This window comes from Grammomys surdaster, unplaced genomic scaffold, assembly GCF_004785775.1.
Source record: "Grammomys surdaster isolate TR1022 unplaced genomic scaffold, NIH_TR_1.0 262, whole genome shotgun sequence".
NCBI lineage: Eukaryota > Metazoa > Chordata > Mammalia > Rodentia > Muridae > Grammomys > Grammomys surdaster.
This window is the reverse complement of record NW_021604703.1, coordinates 2,696,245-2,712,864: the sequence shown is the minus strand read 5'-3', so window position 1 is coordinate 2,712,864 and position 16,620 is coordinate 2,696,245. Positions and strand designations below refer to the sequence as shown.

Here is a 16,620-nt window from a genome sequence, read left to right as displayed (position 1 = left end):
AAAGAAAGAAAGAAAGAAAGAAAGAAAGAAAGAAAGAAAGAAAGAAAATAGCTAAATTTTAACCACAGAAGTACTTATTTTTTTAAAAAAATCTAGCTTGAGCTGGAGAGATGACTCAGCAGTTAAGAACATTGACTGCTCTTCTAGAGGACCCTGGTTCAATTCCCACAACCCCAAATGGTGGCTTACAATCTCCAGGGGATCCAACACTGTCTTCTTGCTTCTACATGCACTACATGAACGTGGTGCACACACATACATGTAGGCAAAATACTCATTTAAAAAAAAAAAAAGCAAAAAAGAAAGAGAAAGAAAGTAATGTTGTGGGAAAAGGATCTAGGAGGATACTTCATTGCAGAAAATTGGGTGCTGGGAATCCAACCGGGTACTTTGGAAGAACAGCCATTACTTTTAATTATTGAGTCATCACTCCAGCTCCTGGTCTCTTTATATTATAATAGCAAGAACCTTCACTGAAATGAAACGCTGTTTTATATTGTGTGCAGTGATCACATCTCTAATTCCAGCCCTCCAGTGGTGGAGGCAGGGGCACTAAGAGTTTGGGGCCAGCCCAGGGTGCACAAGGAGACCTCAAAAATAAACAACAAACACAATTTACGAAAACATACCTTTTCATTTGTAAAACCTGCATTTGTCCCATCTCCTTCAAATGTTGTTTTCGCTCTTCTTCCACTTCTTTCAGTTCCTCTCTTCTTTTTCTTAGTGTAAGGTTATCCTGTAGCCACCTTTCCTGTATCTAGACATAACTATTGTTATCAGTTAACAAAAACAAACAAGCCATGGACATGACCTCCCTAACAAGCCACTAACAGGCACATGCAGACAGCTAGTGAAAGCACCACCTTCCTAATAGTTAAACTAACCAGAGGGAGACTCAGCCAGTGGGATGGAAGGGACAGGAAGGACAGAACAGCTTACACTGCCCCTTCCTGTCCATGAAGTAAGGTCTCTTCTTCGGCGGGGGATAAGCCTGTTAATAAATGAGTAGGCCATGTATTTTTGTGTACTTATTTACTTCAGAACATTTGGTAGTCATTAAATATGATCATTTTATATACACACAAAATAATAATCCTAAACGGAAAGATTAACCAGATGTTATTTTTAATTATTATATATTTTTCAGACAGAGTCTCATTTTGAAGTCCTAGCTGGCCTTGGAACTCAAAGAGATCTGCTTGCCTCAGCCTCCTGGGATTGAAGGTGTATTATCACCGTACCCAGCCCAGACACTATATTTCATACTTATCACCTGGTAGATCATCTTTCCCAGAAGCCCCACTACACAGCCTGCTGATCTGAAGAGCTGCTCCATTAACATTAGTGAAAAACAAGTTTTAACAAATCTTGAGATCAATACAAACTAAGGTCTCCCCTACTTTATTTCCTAGTCTTTCCATCGCCTGTGTGTGCCCAGACTATTAGATCCTTTAGAGTACATCAGATACAACCTCTGCCTTCAGCCTGATAACTACTAGTTGAGTGGTCCTACTCTGACCATCCAAAATCCACATAATGGGTCTGACAGCATTTCAGATTTTTGGATTAGGGATGTTCAACTAGTAGACTCTATGTAATTACTACAAAATTCAAAGAACTACAGAATATGAAACATTGCTAGTGCCTAATCCTCTGGATGAGGGATACTCTACCCATAATCACACAAAGGAATGGGAAGTTACACACAGCTGTGAATTTGAGATCATTCTGCCAGTTGACCTAGAATATTAAAAAACCTGGCTGTTGATTCTAAGTGGTCTTAATCCTTAAAAAGACACTCAAGCCAGACATAGTGGTGGATGCACTCAGGAGGGAGAGACAGATCTCTGTGAGTTGGAGGCCAAACCTGGTCTACAGGACAGCTAGGGCTGTCACAGAGAAACCTTGTCTCAAACAAACAAACAAACAAAAAAAGATACTCAATCACCTGGCACAACTACCTGGATAGTTTTCCTGGTGATTATAACGAATTACAAGAGAAAAATATTAAGAGACAATTTAGAAGCTGACATTGGTAGGGAAACTTGTAGAAACTCAGTGATGTGGGAGCAGAGGAAAGAGCAGAGCTTTGACTGTACTTGCTTCACACAGTGATGGACGTGGTACTAGGAGAGGGGAGACAAGGCTCTCCTCATGCATGCTAAAGGTTTATATCCAACTGTACTCCTGAGAACCACTATTTGTTTTAAACAATTATCAAGCCAGGCAGTGGTGGCGCACGCCTTTAATCCCAGCACCCAGGAGGCAGAGGCAGGACAATCTGAGTTCAAGGCAGGTCTAGTCTACAGAATGAGTTCCAGATCAGCCAGAGATAAATAGTGAGACTCTCGAGAAGAAAAAAAGTTAAGGTACCATTATACAAATTCTTGAGAGGAATTATTATAAACAGCTTAAGGTAGCCAAAGTGACATGGCTGTAAGTGTTCAGTGTCTGAGGCAACCCAAGACGCTGCAGGCAGCTGTGCTCTCTGAAGCCTTGCCATGGCGAACCTGGCTTATCGTTTTTCCTTATTAGGAAAACGGAAAGGCACTACTATGACTCTCATCTGGTGAGATCTAATATTTGAATTAACTTTTGAGATAAGTGAAGGAGCTCTTTATAAAATGCTATCACTCTGAGGTAAGTGATTCTCATGGAACATTCCTAACCTGGCTGCACACAGATCTCAAAAAGATAGGACTTTCTTCTAGGTTAGCTTCTGTTCTTACTTTAGTTGGAAAGCACAGTAGGTAAAAGGCAACAGCTTGTGAAGTCAGGTTGTTCTCATTTTAAAATTGTATAATTTTAGGCAAACTAATTTAAATTCTCTAAGTATCAGCCTGCATGGAATATGGTGATAATGCCACCTACTGTAAAGTTAACACTGTGAAGGCTAAGTACAGCAAGACACTGCTTGGCTTAGGAACTGCTTGTAAAGAGCTTTGGGGTCCAATTTTTCTTTGTATTGTAAGCAGTGGGAATTCTAACTGCGGCTCACAAAATATAAAGAATAAGATAATGAGCTGGGAAGTGGTGGCGCACGCCTTTAATCCCAGCACTTGGGAGGCAGAGGCAGGCGGATCTCTGAGTTCGAGGCCAGCCTGGTCTACAGAGTGAGTTCCAGGACAGCCAGGACTATACAGAGAAACCCTGTCTCGAACCCCCTCCTCCCCAAAAAAGAATAAGACAATGAAAGGAAAACTAGGTTAGCACTTAAAGTTCATCAGTACTGTTTGATGTTTTGCACATGTCTGTGTGTGGCAGCCAGAATACCCTTGAGTGTCACTCCTCACAGTCTACAGTATTTTTTGTTTTGAGCCATGGTCACTCAGTGTCCCTGGAACTCAGCAGTAAGCACTAGGCACAGCCTGTGTGTCTCACTGTGCTTGGCTTTCACCAGTGCTGTTTAGTACTGTATTCAAAACATGACAAAATAGGGTGAATTTACTATAAATTTTATGTCGATAATCTCTACCTTCCCTTCATATATATTTTTCATATATATTTTTCCTTCACCAAAAGAAGGGAGGCAGAGTAGACTTCAAATGACTTTAGGATGAAACTGTTTTTTGGAGAGGAAAGGTTTTATTTGGCTTACACTTCCACAGCACTGTTCATTAACAAAGGACATCAGCACAGAAACTCAAGCAGTGCAGGGGCCTGGAGGCAGGAGGCAGGAGCTGATGGAGGCCATGAAGGAACGCTGCTTACTAGCCTGATCCTCATGACTTCTCAGCCTGCTCATGTTCTCTCTCACACTCGTTCATATTCTCTCTCTCTCTCTCTCTCTCTCTCTCTCTCTCTCTCTCATTCTCTTTCCCTCTTTTCCTCTCTCTCCCCCTTCCTCCCTCCCTTTCTTATTTATTTCTTACTATTTATTTAACACAGTCAGTTTACATCCTTCCCACTACCCCCTCTCACAATCCTTTCCCCCTTCCCTTCTCCTCTGAGTGGGTGGGGGCCCCCTGGGTGTCTTCCCACCCTGGTACATCAAGTCTTTGTGAGACTAGGCGAATTTTAAGATATAACTTAACATGACTTAAACATGCACATACCAAGTGAGTGCCCAGCCACAGAGCTCAGCTGCAATAATGCATACAGTTTGTCACTTTTGACTTCCAGACAGACAGACAAACAGACCCAATAGCATACAGATATGTGAGGGGGAAATCATTAGGACAGTTGACTCACACAATTACAGAGGAAGCTCACAACAATGTGTTGGCAAACTCGATGATTCCAGGATGCCAGAAACACAGCTCAGTATTTAGCCCAAGAACCTGAGAGGCAGTGGTCTAAGACTTAGATTCTTTCTTCCTCCTGCCTCTACCACCCTAGTGTTGGGATTCCAATGTATAACACTGCATGTGTAACACACATGTACACAGTTTATGCAGTGCTAGTGATCAAATCCAAAGCCTCCTACATGCTAGGGAAGTACCCTACAAACTGAGCTACATCACCAGCCCAAGAGCCTGAAGGGCTGATGTCCTAGAGAAAAAGCAGTGTGTCCCACAGGGCTGGAAAAACAGTTTAGCAGTTAGAGCATTTGCTGCTCTTTCAGAGGATGGGAGTTTGGTTCCTGGGACCCATACTGATAGCTCACAATCACCTGTAACTCCAGTTCCAGTGAATCTGATGCCCTCTTGTCCCCGCAGGCATGTACATTCTCATATACATACATACATACATACATACATACATACATACATACATTCATACATACACACACACACATACACACACACACACACACACACACGAATAAATCTTTAAAAAGAATATATTTTAGCTCAAGAGACATCAAAGAAATTCTTTTCTTTCCTTTCCTGGCTCGAAGCTCATTGAAAGCTGTCTGCTCACACTACAAGCAGACATTCCAAATACATGTATGAGGTCAGGCCAATTGTCCTTGTATTTCACACATGAAATGCCTGGGCATGGTTTTACATGCCTGTAATCCCAGAACTTGGGCGGTGAAAACAGGATGGTCAGGAGTTCAAGGTTTTCAGCAATACAACTAGTTACAGGTCAGCCTGCACTGTGAGACCCTGTCTCAATGAAACAATAAAAAAAATGCTCGGTGATATAGCCAGATACCCAGTAGAGAGCTCTGGCTAATCCTCAAAAGGCAAATATTTTAACGATAAGCTATATCCTCAAGTCTTCAAAGAAATTTTAACTATCATGTACAACACAGCAATAAAGCAAACATCCAATCTGGCTTAAGACAATATGAATATGCCGGGCAGTGATGGCACACACCTTTAATCCCAGCACTCAGGAGGCAGAGGCAGAAGGATCTCTGTGAGTTCTGATCTAGAGTTCCAGGGCTACACAGACAAACCCTGTCTCGAAAAAAGAAAGAAACAACATCTAAGAAGGAGACTGAGGAGGGAGATACTTAATGTTTTTTTTATCTTTAAACTTTTTTTTAAAAGATGGGATACCATAAATAGCCCTAGCTGGCCTGGATTTCAATATATGTACCAGGCTGCCTTTGAACTCAAGAGATGCACCTGCCTCTGCCTTCTGAGTGCTGATACTAAAAGTATGTGCTACCATCACTGTGTCTGACCTTTTATATTTAAACTTTATTTTTTGGTTTTTTGAGACAGGGTTTCTCTGTGTAGTCCTGGCTGTCCTGGAACTCACTCTGTAGACCAGGCTGGCCTCAAACTCAGAAATCCGCCTGCCTCTGCCTCCCAAGTGCTGGGATTAAAGGCGTGCGCCACCGCTGCCCGGCATGTTTAAACTTTTACCACCAGAGTCCTTTGTTAAAAATAAAAATGAAAAATAAAAAATGTAGAAGAGAAACGAGTTATTTCCTCTCCTGGCTTTTCGTCCAGTTTATCCTCTATTTTAATGAGACGCACGACAGTGCTGACACCCCACCCTCAGGCAGCAAGCCTACCTTCTGTGTGTCGATATCCTGCCTCATGGTTCCCATTTCCTTATTTATCTTTTCTTTGTGTTTGTCACATTCATTTAGTTGAACAACAACTTCATTAAGTTCAGTTTCTTTTTGCTAAAAAAAGAAAAGAAAAGAAATTAAAAATCATTAAGTACTTTAAATAAAAACAAAGAAATATTAATTTTGTTTTAATTACCTTCTTATAGTCATCTTTTCCATCTTGAATATAATTCTCTATGTCTTTCATGTAACCATGAATATTTTTAACTTTCTCTTTGATATCATTGATCTGTGGGAAAACATTTATAAAATTCAAACACATACATACAAAAACATTTACACTAGATGAGCTGGGCATGGTAGTATATGCCTGGGATCTTAGTACTTGGGAGGAAGGCTGAAACAGGAGGATAGCCATGACTCCAAGGCCAGCCTGGCCTACACATCAAGTGCCGAGGCAGACAGAGCTAGAATGAGACTGCCTCGAGAAAACACAGGTGGTGGTGGAGCACACCTTTAATCCAAGCACTTAGGAGCAGAGGCAGGTGGACCTCTGTGAGTTGGAGACCAGCCTGGTCTATAGACAGAGTTCCAGGACAGCCAGCTATACTCAAGAATTTACTAATATCAAAAATTTATCACAGCTCAGTGGATAGAAACACTTGCTATGCTAGCCTGAGGACCTGACTTCAAATTTCCAGCAACCGTGTTAAAAACAAAACAAAACAAAACCAAAACTGGGCATGGCTATGTGTGCCTGTAACCTCAGCATCGAGGTAGGGGAGGGAGGAGGATCCTGGAGGCCCACCAGTGAGACTCAGGTTCAGTGAGAGAGTGACTGCCTCACGGGGTAAGCTGGAGAGCAATGGAGGAAGACCTCCAGCTCTAAGGGATCACAAACCTGAAGATACTCTATCTTAGCAGTTATTTACAGGAAATAACAGTGCTATAAATGTTTAACACAGACACTGAGTAAGTAAAATATATAACCAAGAACTTACTTTATCCTGAGCCATTTTGTTACTTGTATTTTTTCTGTGGATTAATTCTTCTTTTTCCTGCTGCAACTTTTCTAGTGCTGTCTCCAAAGGGCTTATTTGTTCTTTAGCATCCTAAACACACACACACATATACAAAACCAGACTATCATGTAGAGTCATGTAACACTCCATTATCTTATTTTAGATGTTCTATAGCCTTAATAAAATGGATCCCAGATGTCAGGCTTTAATGTGAACTTATTTTTGTCTCTTGACACGGTCATGAATATGGTACCATCACTTTTATCCACAGATTTCAGAGAGTGAAACAGGCACAAACAGTAACTTGTTCAAGGTCATGAAAGTAGATGAAGTAGGTACCAACCATACCATATCAAATAATAGATAACCATGCTACAATCCATAGACCCAAAGAAGCTAAAGGACTCAAAGGGGAACATTTGAATCTCACTGAGAAAGGGAAATAAATAGAATAGACATCTTATATTTTGGGTCAGAGAGGAGGGGATGGGAACAGGAGGGATTAGGTTAGGGGAGGACAGCAGACGGAGTATTGCTGAGTATTGGGGGAGACAACTGGAATGGTGGGTGGCAGGCAATCTCTGGGATGAGCTAGATACCTAGGGCAATGGAAACTCCCAGGAATCTACAAGGAGACTCCAGCTAAGACTTCTAGTAGATAAGTGTAGGAGGAGCTAAGGTGGGAGGAGTAAGGAGAGGAAGAGAAGAGGAGGTGCTAGGAGAGAGGAACAAGAGAGAGAGAGAGAGAGAGAGAGAGAGAGAGAGAGAGAGAGAGAGAGAGAGAGACAGAGACAGAGAGACAGAGAGGAAGAGAGAGAGAGGGAGGGAGGGAAGGGAGGAGGGAGGGAGGGAGGGAAAAAAAGGAACATGGAGGCGGATGTTCACATGTCTGTAGCAGTCAGAGGTAGTTGGTATATCTAGGTTGGATATTGGGTTACACTTCTGATTGTATGGGCATCTTGTTATTGATCATTACCAAATATATAAACTTTTGGATAATTTAAGCATTAGAGTCTCATCTTCCTACTGGGCCCGCGTGGATGGCAGGATGGTCTGGGCACTGCCCAGCCTTGTGGAGACAGTGTGGAAGATCGTGGGTAGCAGGGCTGGTATTTCTGGCTGGCCGTTTCTAGTAGTGCGCACGTCGGCTGAGCTAGGGAGAGCTACTGCAGCTTACATAGTCGGTTTAACCAGTGACCAATTTTAAATAATCACCTCAACAGGAGTCTCAACTGGCCATCTCCTGTAACCAGGCAAGATTTACAATAGAGAGATTGGACACCAACCCTGCTACAAAACCTTTAACTTACAATCTGTCCTGTCTATAAGATACACAGGGATAAAGATGGAGCAGAAATTGAGGGAATGGCCAACCTACAACTTCTCTCAGCTTGAGACCCATGTCATGAGAGGAAGCCTAACCCTGACACTATTAATGATATTCTGCTACACTTGCAGAAAGGAGCCTAGCATAGCTGTCATCACAGAGGATTCACCCAGCAAAAAATTGGAACAGATACAGAGACAAACAGACAAACATTAGGTGGAGCTTTCCTTCGAAAGAGGGGGAGGAAGGACTAAAGAAGCCAGAAGTCAAGGATACCACAACAGAAGCTACACAGAATTAACTAACCTGGGCCCATAGGGGCTCACAGAGACTGAACCACCAACCATGGGACCTTCATGGGCAGATCTAGGCCCATTGTACATGTCACACTTGTGTCTTTAATGGAGGACTCCTAACAGCAGGAACAGGGGCTGTCTCTGACTGTCACCTGCCTTTGGACCCTTTTCCCTACTGTGCTGCCTCTCCTAGTCTTACTGCAACTTGATATGCCAGGGTTCCTTGATATCCATGGAAACCTCCCATTTTCTTAAGAGAAAAGAAGGAGTGAATGGAGGGGAGGGAAGCAAGGGAGGACTGGGAAGAAAGGAGGGAGGGGAAACTGTGGTCAGGACGTAAATCAAATAAATAAAATAATCAATTGAAATAGCTAAGAGTCTAACCTAGCCTGGTTCCAGACATGAGTCTACCAAAATGATTAGAGTATTGATCTAGGCCACATGGTCCCAATTATACCACATAGTTTTATATACGGATTTTTAAGAGCTCAACAGGAACCGATGGACCTATATCAGCTCTATGTGATCAAAGACTAGGCAGGTCATTCAGTCCAACATTCTTTCTTACATGTTAGTTAAGCAGTTATTTTCATGGTAGTAGCAGCATACTGACTGATGGTGGTGTACCCACACGTATTCTGGAAGAAAGAGGACTTTCAAATGATAAACTACTGCACTAATTAGAAATCCCTTATAACACTGCTGTTGTAAACACATACATGATAACCACAGTTTAAAACAATGAACCTTGAAATCTTGAACATGTTCTGAACCTACAAGGTTACAGGTAGACATAGCCATTCATTTGTGACTTCAGTCCTGGTGTTCTCTCATGCTGGGAGATGGTGGTATGGTGGAAAGCCACAGCCCCCGTCAGAAGATCTTTCTGAGAGTCAACCTCGATTCCTCTGGGTAACTATGGGGCTTTAAAATCCCAGTTTCTTTTTTCTACACATGCCTACTTGGTAATCTATTTCAACAGGGCTGGGAGGCACTCAATATTTTAAGTAAAAATCATTTATAACCAGCCAAGACTAGTGCAAGTTAATACTATTTTGTGTTATAAGCCCAACTTATTTAGTCCACAAATTATTTAAGAAGGAACATTTATAACAATTACTATTAAATAAATTGGGTAACTTTTGTAGTGCTTACTGAGTGACTCTAATTAAGAAATCCTGGGTTAGGACCTTTGCTTTGATTCACTGAGATAAAGCCAGTGGGTACATTTCACTGTCTGTGGCATGTCCATGCCTGCTCACTGTACAGGCAAGTATCTGAATCACACATGAGAGCAAATGGAAGCAGTGCTGACATATAGGTGTCCCCAAGTGTTGTATCCATGGCAGACACCAACTGGCCACTTCCAGTAACATGAAATCTACCACCTAAGCAGACACTTGGGTCTTCCTTACGTGCCCAACCCCTTCTTCCCAAATCCTTACTTATTAATACCCACTCTGTCACTTAGAAATCACACGAAGCGTTTTAACACTTACACTTGATTTTCACAATAGCTGTAATTATGTGTTACATTAACAACAATTTTGAATTTTGTGCCTGAAGTAACTTAAAAAACAGCACGTATGCACATTGCTACCTTTATTTCTCTGTTTAAAGACTGAACTTCAGTGGATAATTCCACAGTCTGCTCCTCCATTTGCTGACGCCGCTGCAGATTGGTGGCTATCTGCAGTTTCTCTGATTTCAGCTCATTTGTTTTACTTTTCAGGTGTTGGATTTGTTCCTGCTGGTCCTGTATTAGCTTACGGTTCAACTCAATCTTACTGGAAACTGCACAGAAACATAATGACACAGTGGCTAGTGGCTGGGTACAGACAACACCACTATCATTCTTTGAGTTCTTCAAGTACACACAATTCAAAGGCTGAATTCCAGGGCCCCCCTTCTGCACACAGCAGGGTATCTTGCCTGCTGTCCCCACCCTGGCCACTCTTGGGTGAAGCTCACAGGGCAGGTCCCACTGGGAAAGAGCCAGCTCGTCTGACCGTCTACAATTCTAAGTCTGTTGCACAAAGCAAAGAAGCCAAGCAGTGATAGTTGGAAAGAAGAGAATGAATGCACAGTGGGCTCTTCCACAGAGCAAGTACTGACACCTTTGTGGCATGTGAACAAAGACACATTACCTGTATCCAGCTTGTGTTGCTTTTCCTGTTTTTCCTGGTTAACCTGCTGAACAGTCCGATCCAAGTCTACTCCCTGCAGCTTAGCTGCCTGCTGTGCAATTTTCCTTTCAACATCTTTCAGCTCCATCTTAAGAACACAACAGTTATTTCTAAGAGACTTACTGCACCATCATGATTCAAACCCTTTTAAGACCAAGTTTAATAACATAAAAAGTGAAATTAAGTTCTAGTCCTTCAAATAAGGTAAATGAATTATGCCTCAACCTTATGAACACTTTAATCCTAGGAATGCATACAAATCAGTTGTCTGCACCTGAAAATTAGCTGAGATATATATATGTGTGTGTGTATGTGTGTGTGTGTGTATACATATGTATCTATGGGGGAAAGAGGGAGGACATGGTCTTACTGTGTAGGCCTGGCTGACCTGGCACTTGCTATATAGACCAGGCTGGCCCTGAACTTACAAAGATTCACCTGCCTCTGCCTCAACAAGGCTGGGCTTAAAGGTATGTGCCACCATGCCTAGCTACTGTTTTTAACACACTTCACATTCAAAAACCCACAAATCAATTTTATTCTGCTTTAAACTGCAGTAGCTTACCTGGAACCTCTCCATAATTGTAACATCTGTCAGGCATACTTTAGCACTTTCTTCTTCAGGCATTATTGTGCCCAAGAGTGTTTCCTGCTCTTCTATGTCATTCTTTAGGCGCTGTATGTCTCTATTGACACTCTGTAGTTTGTTTCTTAATTCTGGTATTTCCTTTTCCTTCAAATCAATTATGCTTTGCCTTAAAAGAAACACAATGAAAGTTAATCTAGCTGACATTTTCTCAAAATTAAAGTGAAGCTATGTGTTTTTGGCAAGAACAGCACAGAAAAGCTGCCAACCCTTTCTAGGACATCCTGTCAATAGCCCAGTGATGTCAGTATGTTTTTGTTTTTTTGGGTTTTTTTTTTGAGACAGGGTTTCTCTGTGTAGCCCTGGCTGTCCTGGAACTCACTCTGTAGACCAGGCTGGCTTCGAACCCAGAAATCCACCTCCCTTTGCCTCCCAAGTGCTGGGATTAAAGGCGTGTGCCACCACCACCCAGCCCATCAATCTTTTTTAATATCACTATTTGAACTTCATTTACTGTCTCTAAGACAAGTAGTGGCTCTATACCTATTATTGATATCAACTGTAAAACAGTAACACATATTTAGTTTTTAAAAGAAAATTCAAAGTTTAGGGGCTGAAGAGATGGCTCAGTTAAAGCACCGGTTATTCTTTCGGAGAACTGAGGTTTAATTCCCAGCACCCATGTGGTGGCTAAAAACTGTGTGTAACAACCGTTACATGAGGTCCAGTGACATCTTCTGGTCGTCGTGAGCATTGCATGCATGTATTGGACCAATCATAAAGAAAAAAAATACCCGTACATACTTTAAAAAAAAAAAAGATTATTTCTGAAAACACAAATTCTTACTTAAAATTAAATTACTAAGGTAAATATTGTAAAAGGTACAATAAATTAAATTAGCTGCTAATAACAAGAAAAAAAAACAGCAACCCAAATGTTGGCTATCACATACTGTAACCATTATTGATTTTTAAAAAGTCTACACTATGACCAAGAAATGCCAACCTAAAAGTACTGTGATAACAGACAAGTTCTTATACAAAAAAAAAGAGAGAAAAGAAAAGTACAATGAATCATTCCTACTTCATATGTATATTAACATGAGTAATTAATTCTGTTTCTTATTACTTCCAAAAACCGTGGTCACAAACATGTTACAAGTAAAAAGGGACAGTTACGACAGCAGAACGATGGCTAAGAACCAGGAGCATTCATACAGTGCTAATCCTGCTCTCAAAGTCTCTCACACACTTTCTCAATGTGGCCCTTCCTCTTGATGATTTAAGATGCTACAATAATTGTTCTTTAAACAGTAAGAAACTTCCCTTCTAGAGAACGGACTATTAGGATCTATCTGGAGCTGGACGTGGTGGCCCATACCCAGAACATAAGGAGTTAATGGTGAGAACAACATAAAACAAACCATTAAAGTTGTCTTCTGGGGATGACAAGATTGTTTAATGGTAAAGACGCCAGCCACCAAGCCTAACAGTCTAAGTTTGATCCCCAGGACCCACATGGTGGAAAGGAGAGAACAGACTTCTGAAAGTTGTCCTTTGAAGGCCACATGAATGACATGGCATTGCATCCATACTCACACCAAATAAATAAAATGTAATTTTAAAAGCTGGAGGGCCAGAGCTACACAGAGAAACCCTGTCTCGAAAAACCAACCAACCAACCAACCAACCAACCAACCAACCAACCAAATAAATAAATAAATAAAAGCTGGAGGGATTTTGGGGGGAGAGGGGGGTTTAGCAGTTAAGAGCACTGGTTACTCTTCCAAAGGACCAGGATTTAGTTTCCAGCCCTCACATGGCATCTCACAACCACATGTAACTCCAGTCCCAAGAGATCTAATACCCTTGTCTGGCTTCTGTGGGTACCAAGTACCTATGTGGTGCACAAACATACATGTAGGCAAACACCTACACCCACATAAAAAAAATATTTTGTTTTTTAGAAGAACTTTTCATATTTTAATTTGTTTGTGAGGTTTGGAAAATGACATCAAGAACTAGTTTAGAACCTGTCATAACTATGACTCAAGCCAAGTCTCAGGAAGCACACAGAGTAAAGACCACCCGCCCCCATGACTACTTCAGGCTTACCTCATGGGCACAAGCCCAAGCATTTCATCACGGCGCCGTTCTTTTTTCTTCAGTTCTGACTCTGTTGACTTGAGTTTATCTGGAGCAAGCCTCAGCTTGGACTGCAAGTCACTGATGACTTCCTGTAACTCAGCCTCTGTCTGAAATACTCTCTGACAGACTGGGCAACAGGACTGGTTTTCATCTGTCAGCTGCGTAATGAACTGGGAGTAAACTGCTGTGGCTCCAGCCAGCATGGCTATTTAAAAAGGTTAAGAAATCCTAGTCAGACACACATACTTTCTTCCATAATTATTCTTGCTTTATAAGTATACCCAAATGAAATAAAGAGTTTGACATTTAAATCTTCCTAAGGATACTCGATATTCAATTTGCATACATTTCTGGCATCTAACATTTTACTGAGATCTTTCTATGTGCTAGGCATTTCTTAGACACAATCTCATTTACTCCTCTTCAACATACTATATAATGCATAGCTTTATTTTCATTTTATAGATGATAAGTCTGAAGCACAAGAAAGGTTCACCAAGTCCCCAAAGCTACTTGTACAGTGAAACTACACAGCCAGGAACAAGTGCGAGTCATTTGGGTCCATACAAAGTTCTAACATCTCCTATGCTCGGGCTGGAGGGGTGGTTCGGCAGCTAAGAGCACTTCTGCTCTAGCAAGAGGAGCAGACTTAGTTCTGAGCACCTACACTGGACAGTTCACTATCATCTGCAACACCGCCTCCAGGGACGATCTGAGGCCTCTGGCCTTGGTGGACACCTGACTTATATGCACATACTCCCTCACATACGCAATTAAAATTAATTTTAAAATAAGTCTTAAAATCTTTGATCCTCAGCAGTTACCTGTGAATGAAATTTCAAAAGTCAAACTGATAATATAAACTGTAACTTACCTCGCTGCTTTGAGGATTTTTCAATTTCTTCTTTAAGTCTGTCTAAATCACTTTCAAAATCTTGGCTACCACAAATATCAAATAGCTTATCTTCATAACTGGACAACTGTTCTTCCTTTTTCTTTAGCTCATTGTTTATATGATTTTTATTTTGTTCGGCTGAAGCTAGTTCTTTGCTAAAATAAAAACAAATGTGGGGTATTTGAAAAAAAATTGAATTATTTAGATTTAGTTTATATGTCAGAATGCTTTGCCTCCATATACAGACATGCACAATGTATGTGTCTGGTGCCCAGAGAGGTCAGAAAAGCATATTGTATGCCACAGAACTGGAGTTACGGGTGGTTGTGAGCCACCACATGCATACTGGGAACTAAACCCAGATCCAATGCAAGAGTAGCCAGTGCTCTTAACCACTCAACTGTCTTTTCCAACTCCCTAGAAATTTGAAAATTTTGATTAAAGAGATACCAGACAAAGTCTGACAAAAGTGTTAAAAAGTATGAACAATTATTCTCCTATATTTTTACTTTATATAGTTTTGTGCTGGGAATAGAACCCAGGACCTCAAGCATGGTAAGTACACACACTACCACTGAGCTACACTTCTGCCATATTCTTTCTTTAGAAGTCAGAGGAACAGACTGAATGTTCTAATTCAATCTTCTAGTCAAATGCTCCCCCTAGGACACTGACCCATCTGCTAATCCGGAGCATGGACCTATCCCCAGATAAATAAACAGGGACAGAATTCTGCTATATTTCTGGGGCTCACAGTCTTAGATCCCAGATTATGAGATGGAGCAAGTAGAAGCCTCCTGCTGGCTCTACTGGAGACAGAGAACGAGTGGCAGTTCTATTCCATAGATCTCCCTCACCGCACCTCTAAACACCTCCCCTGTCCCTTCTTGTTGCTGTCATCTCCTCACCTCGTGGTCCCTCATCCCCCTCATTCATCAAAAACAAGTGCAGTCTTCACCCTATCCAGTCTCCAAGAAGCACCTAACCCTACTGAGCTCTCCTTGACCCCAAACACCACTCCTGCTGCCTCGTCCTGGTTCCCCAAGCAGTTGCTGCTTCCACTGACAGCTCCTTTTCCTTAGCCTGCCAGTGGCAATTACTCCTTGTATTTAGCTGTACACCCCGCTTTCCTTTCCCACTACGGAGGCCATGCATGCCATGGTATGCATATGGAGACTCCAGGACAACTTGCAGAAATCAGTTCTCTCCCACCATGTGGGCCCCTGAGAATGAACTGAAGTCATGAGGCTTGGCAGTAAGGGCACTTTCTGAGATATCTTACCCCTCTTTGTACAGTTCTTTCAAGGTGACATGGCTTATACCAATTACTTTATCTTTTTAAAAACTGCAACAACTTGCAACTTCCTGAACTTAAAAGTCTACTCACTAAAAGACTCTTGCAAAAGAAATACGAATTTGAGCCAGGCATGGTGACATATACATTATAATTCCAGCACTTCAAAGTTGAAGCAAGAGGACCTTAGGTTGGAGACCAGCCTGGGCTACATTGTGAGACCCTGCTCAAACAAGGAACAAACAAACCACTGTTAGTTTAATACAGCAAAAGCTAAATCTACTATCTCCCTAGAACTCACGGAGAAATACCGCTTATGTAACCAGCACTTAAGAGAGCTCGTGAGAAAAGTCTAAGTAATGTACTGTTCAGACAGAAAACTTCCAGATGTCAATCTTTTTCTACAGTTTTAAGAGACGAGAGGCCCCAACTACTCCCATTATATTTGACTTAAATTGCCAGAAGTCAATTGAATACGACATACCATCTCATGACAATGAATGCTTAAAACAATAAAAATAAGCATAAAATAAAGATCAGTATTAGTGGTGATGTTTTAGCAACTCACTTCAGTTTGGCAAGTCTGTCCCTGGTCTGATTAATTTCTTTGGATTTAGAATGAAGCCAGTCTTCAAGCTGCTTTTTGTTAGGAAAATATCCCAACAGTGAAGTTAGTTCATCACTGTGCCTAGACTTTATTTTTCTGATCTGTTCATCTTTGTCAGTCTATATGGAAAACACAAAACAAAACAAATCAACTTTAAAAAGTCAAGCCTGTTAATAACAAAAATAAATTCTGGGGATCAGTGCAATGGCTCAACAGATCAAAGTATTTGCCATTAAAGCCTGACAATGGAGTTTACCCCGGAAACCCACAGGAACACGGGAGAAAACCAATAAACCAATTCCACATTCTCTCTCTCTCTCTCTCTCTCTCTCTCTCTCTCTCTCT

The 16,620-nt window shown here is 41.4% G+C and overlaps 1 protein-coding gene across 1 annotated transcript in view; it reads right to left on the bottom strand.

The window, feature by feature from the left end:
• Positions 1–16,620, bottom strand: part of Rad50 (RAD50 double strand break repair protein) — a 54,391-nt gene that overhangs the window by 18,743 nt on the left and 19,028 nt on the right. Inside the window, exons 11-20 of the mRNA XM_028775891.1 lie at positions 16,237–16,394; positions 14,354–14,529; positions 13,447–13,684; positions 11,311–11,500; positions 10,707–10,833; positions 10,160–10,353; positions 6,916–7,026; positions 6,111–6,203; positions 5,915–6,028; positions 630–757 (exon numbers count right to left, since the gene is read on the bottom strand). Of these exons, the coding sequence (XP_028631724.1) occupies positions 630–757; positions 5,915–6,028; positions 6,111–6,203; positions 6,916–7,026; positions 10,160–10,353; positions 10,707–10,833; positions 11,311–11,500; positions 13,447–13,684; positions 14,354–14,529; positions 16,237–16,394 (1,529 nt within the window). The remainder of the gene's footprint in view (positions 1–629; positions 758–5,914; positions 6,029–6,110; positions 6,204–6,915; positions 7,027–10,159; positions 10,354–10,706; positions 10,834–11,310; positions 11,501–13,446; positions 13,685–14,353; positions 14,530–16,236; positions 16,395–16,620) is intronic.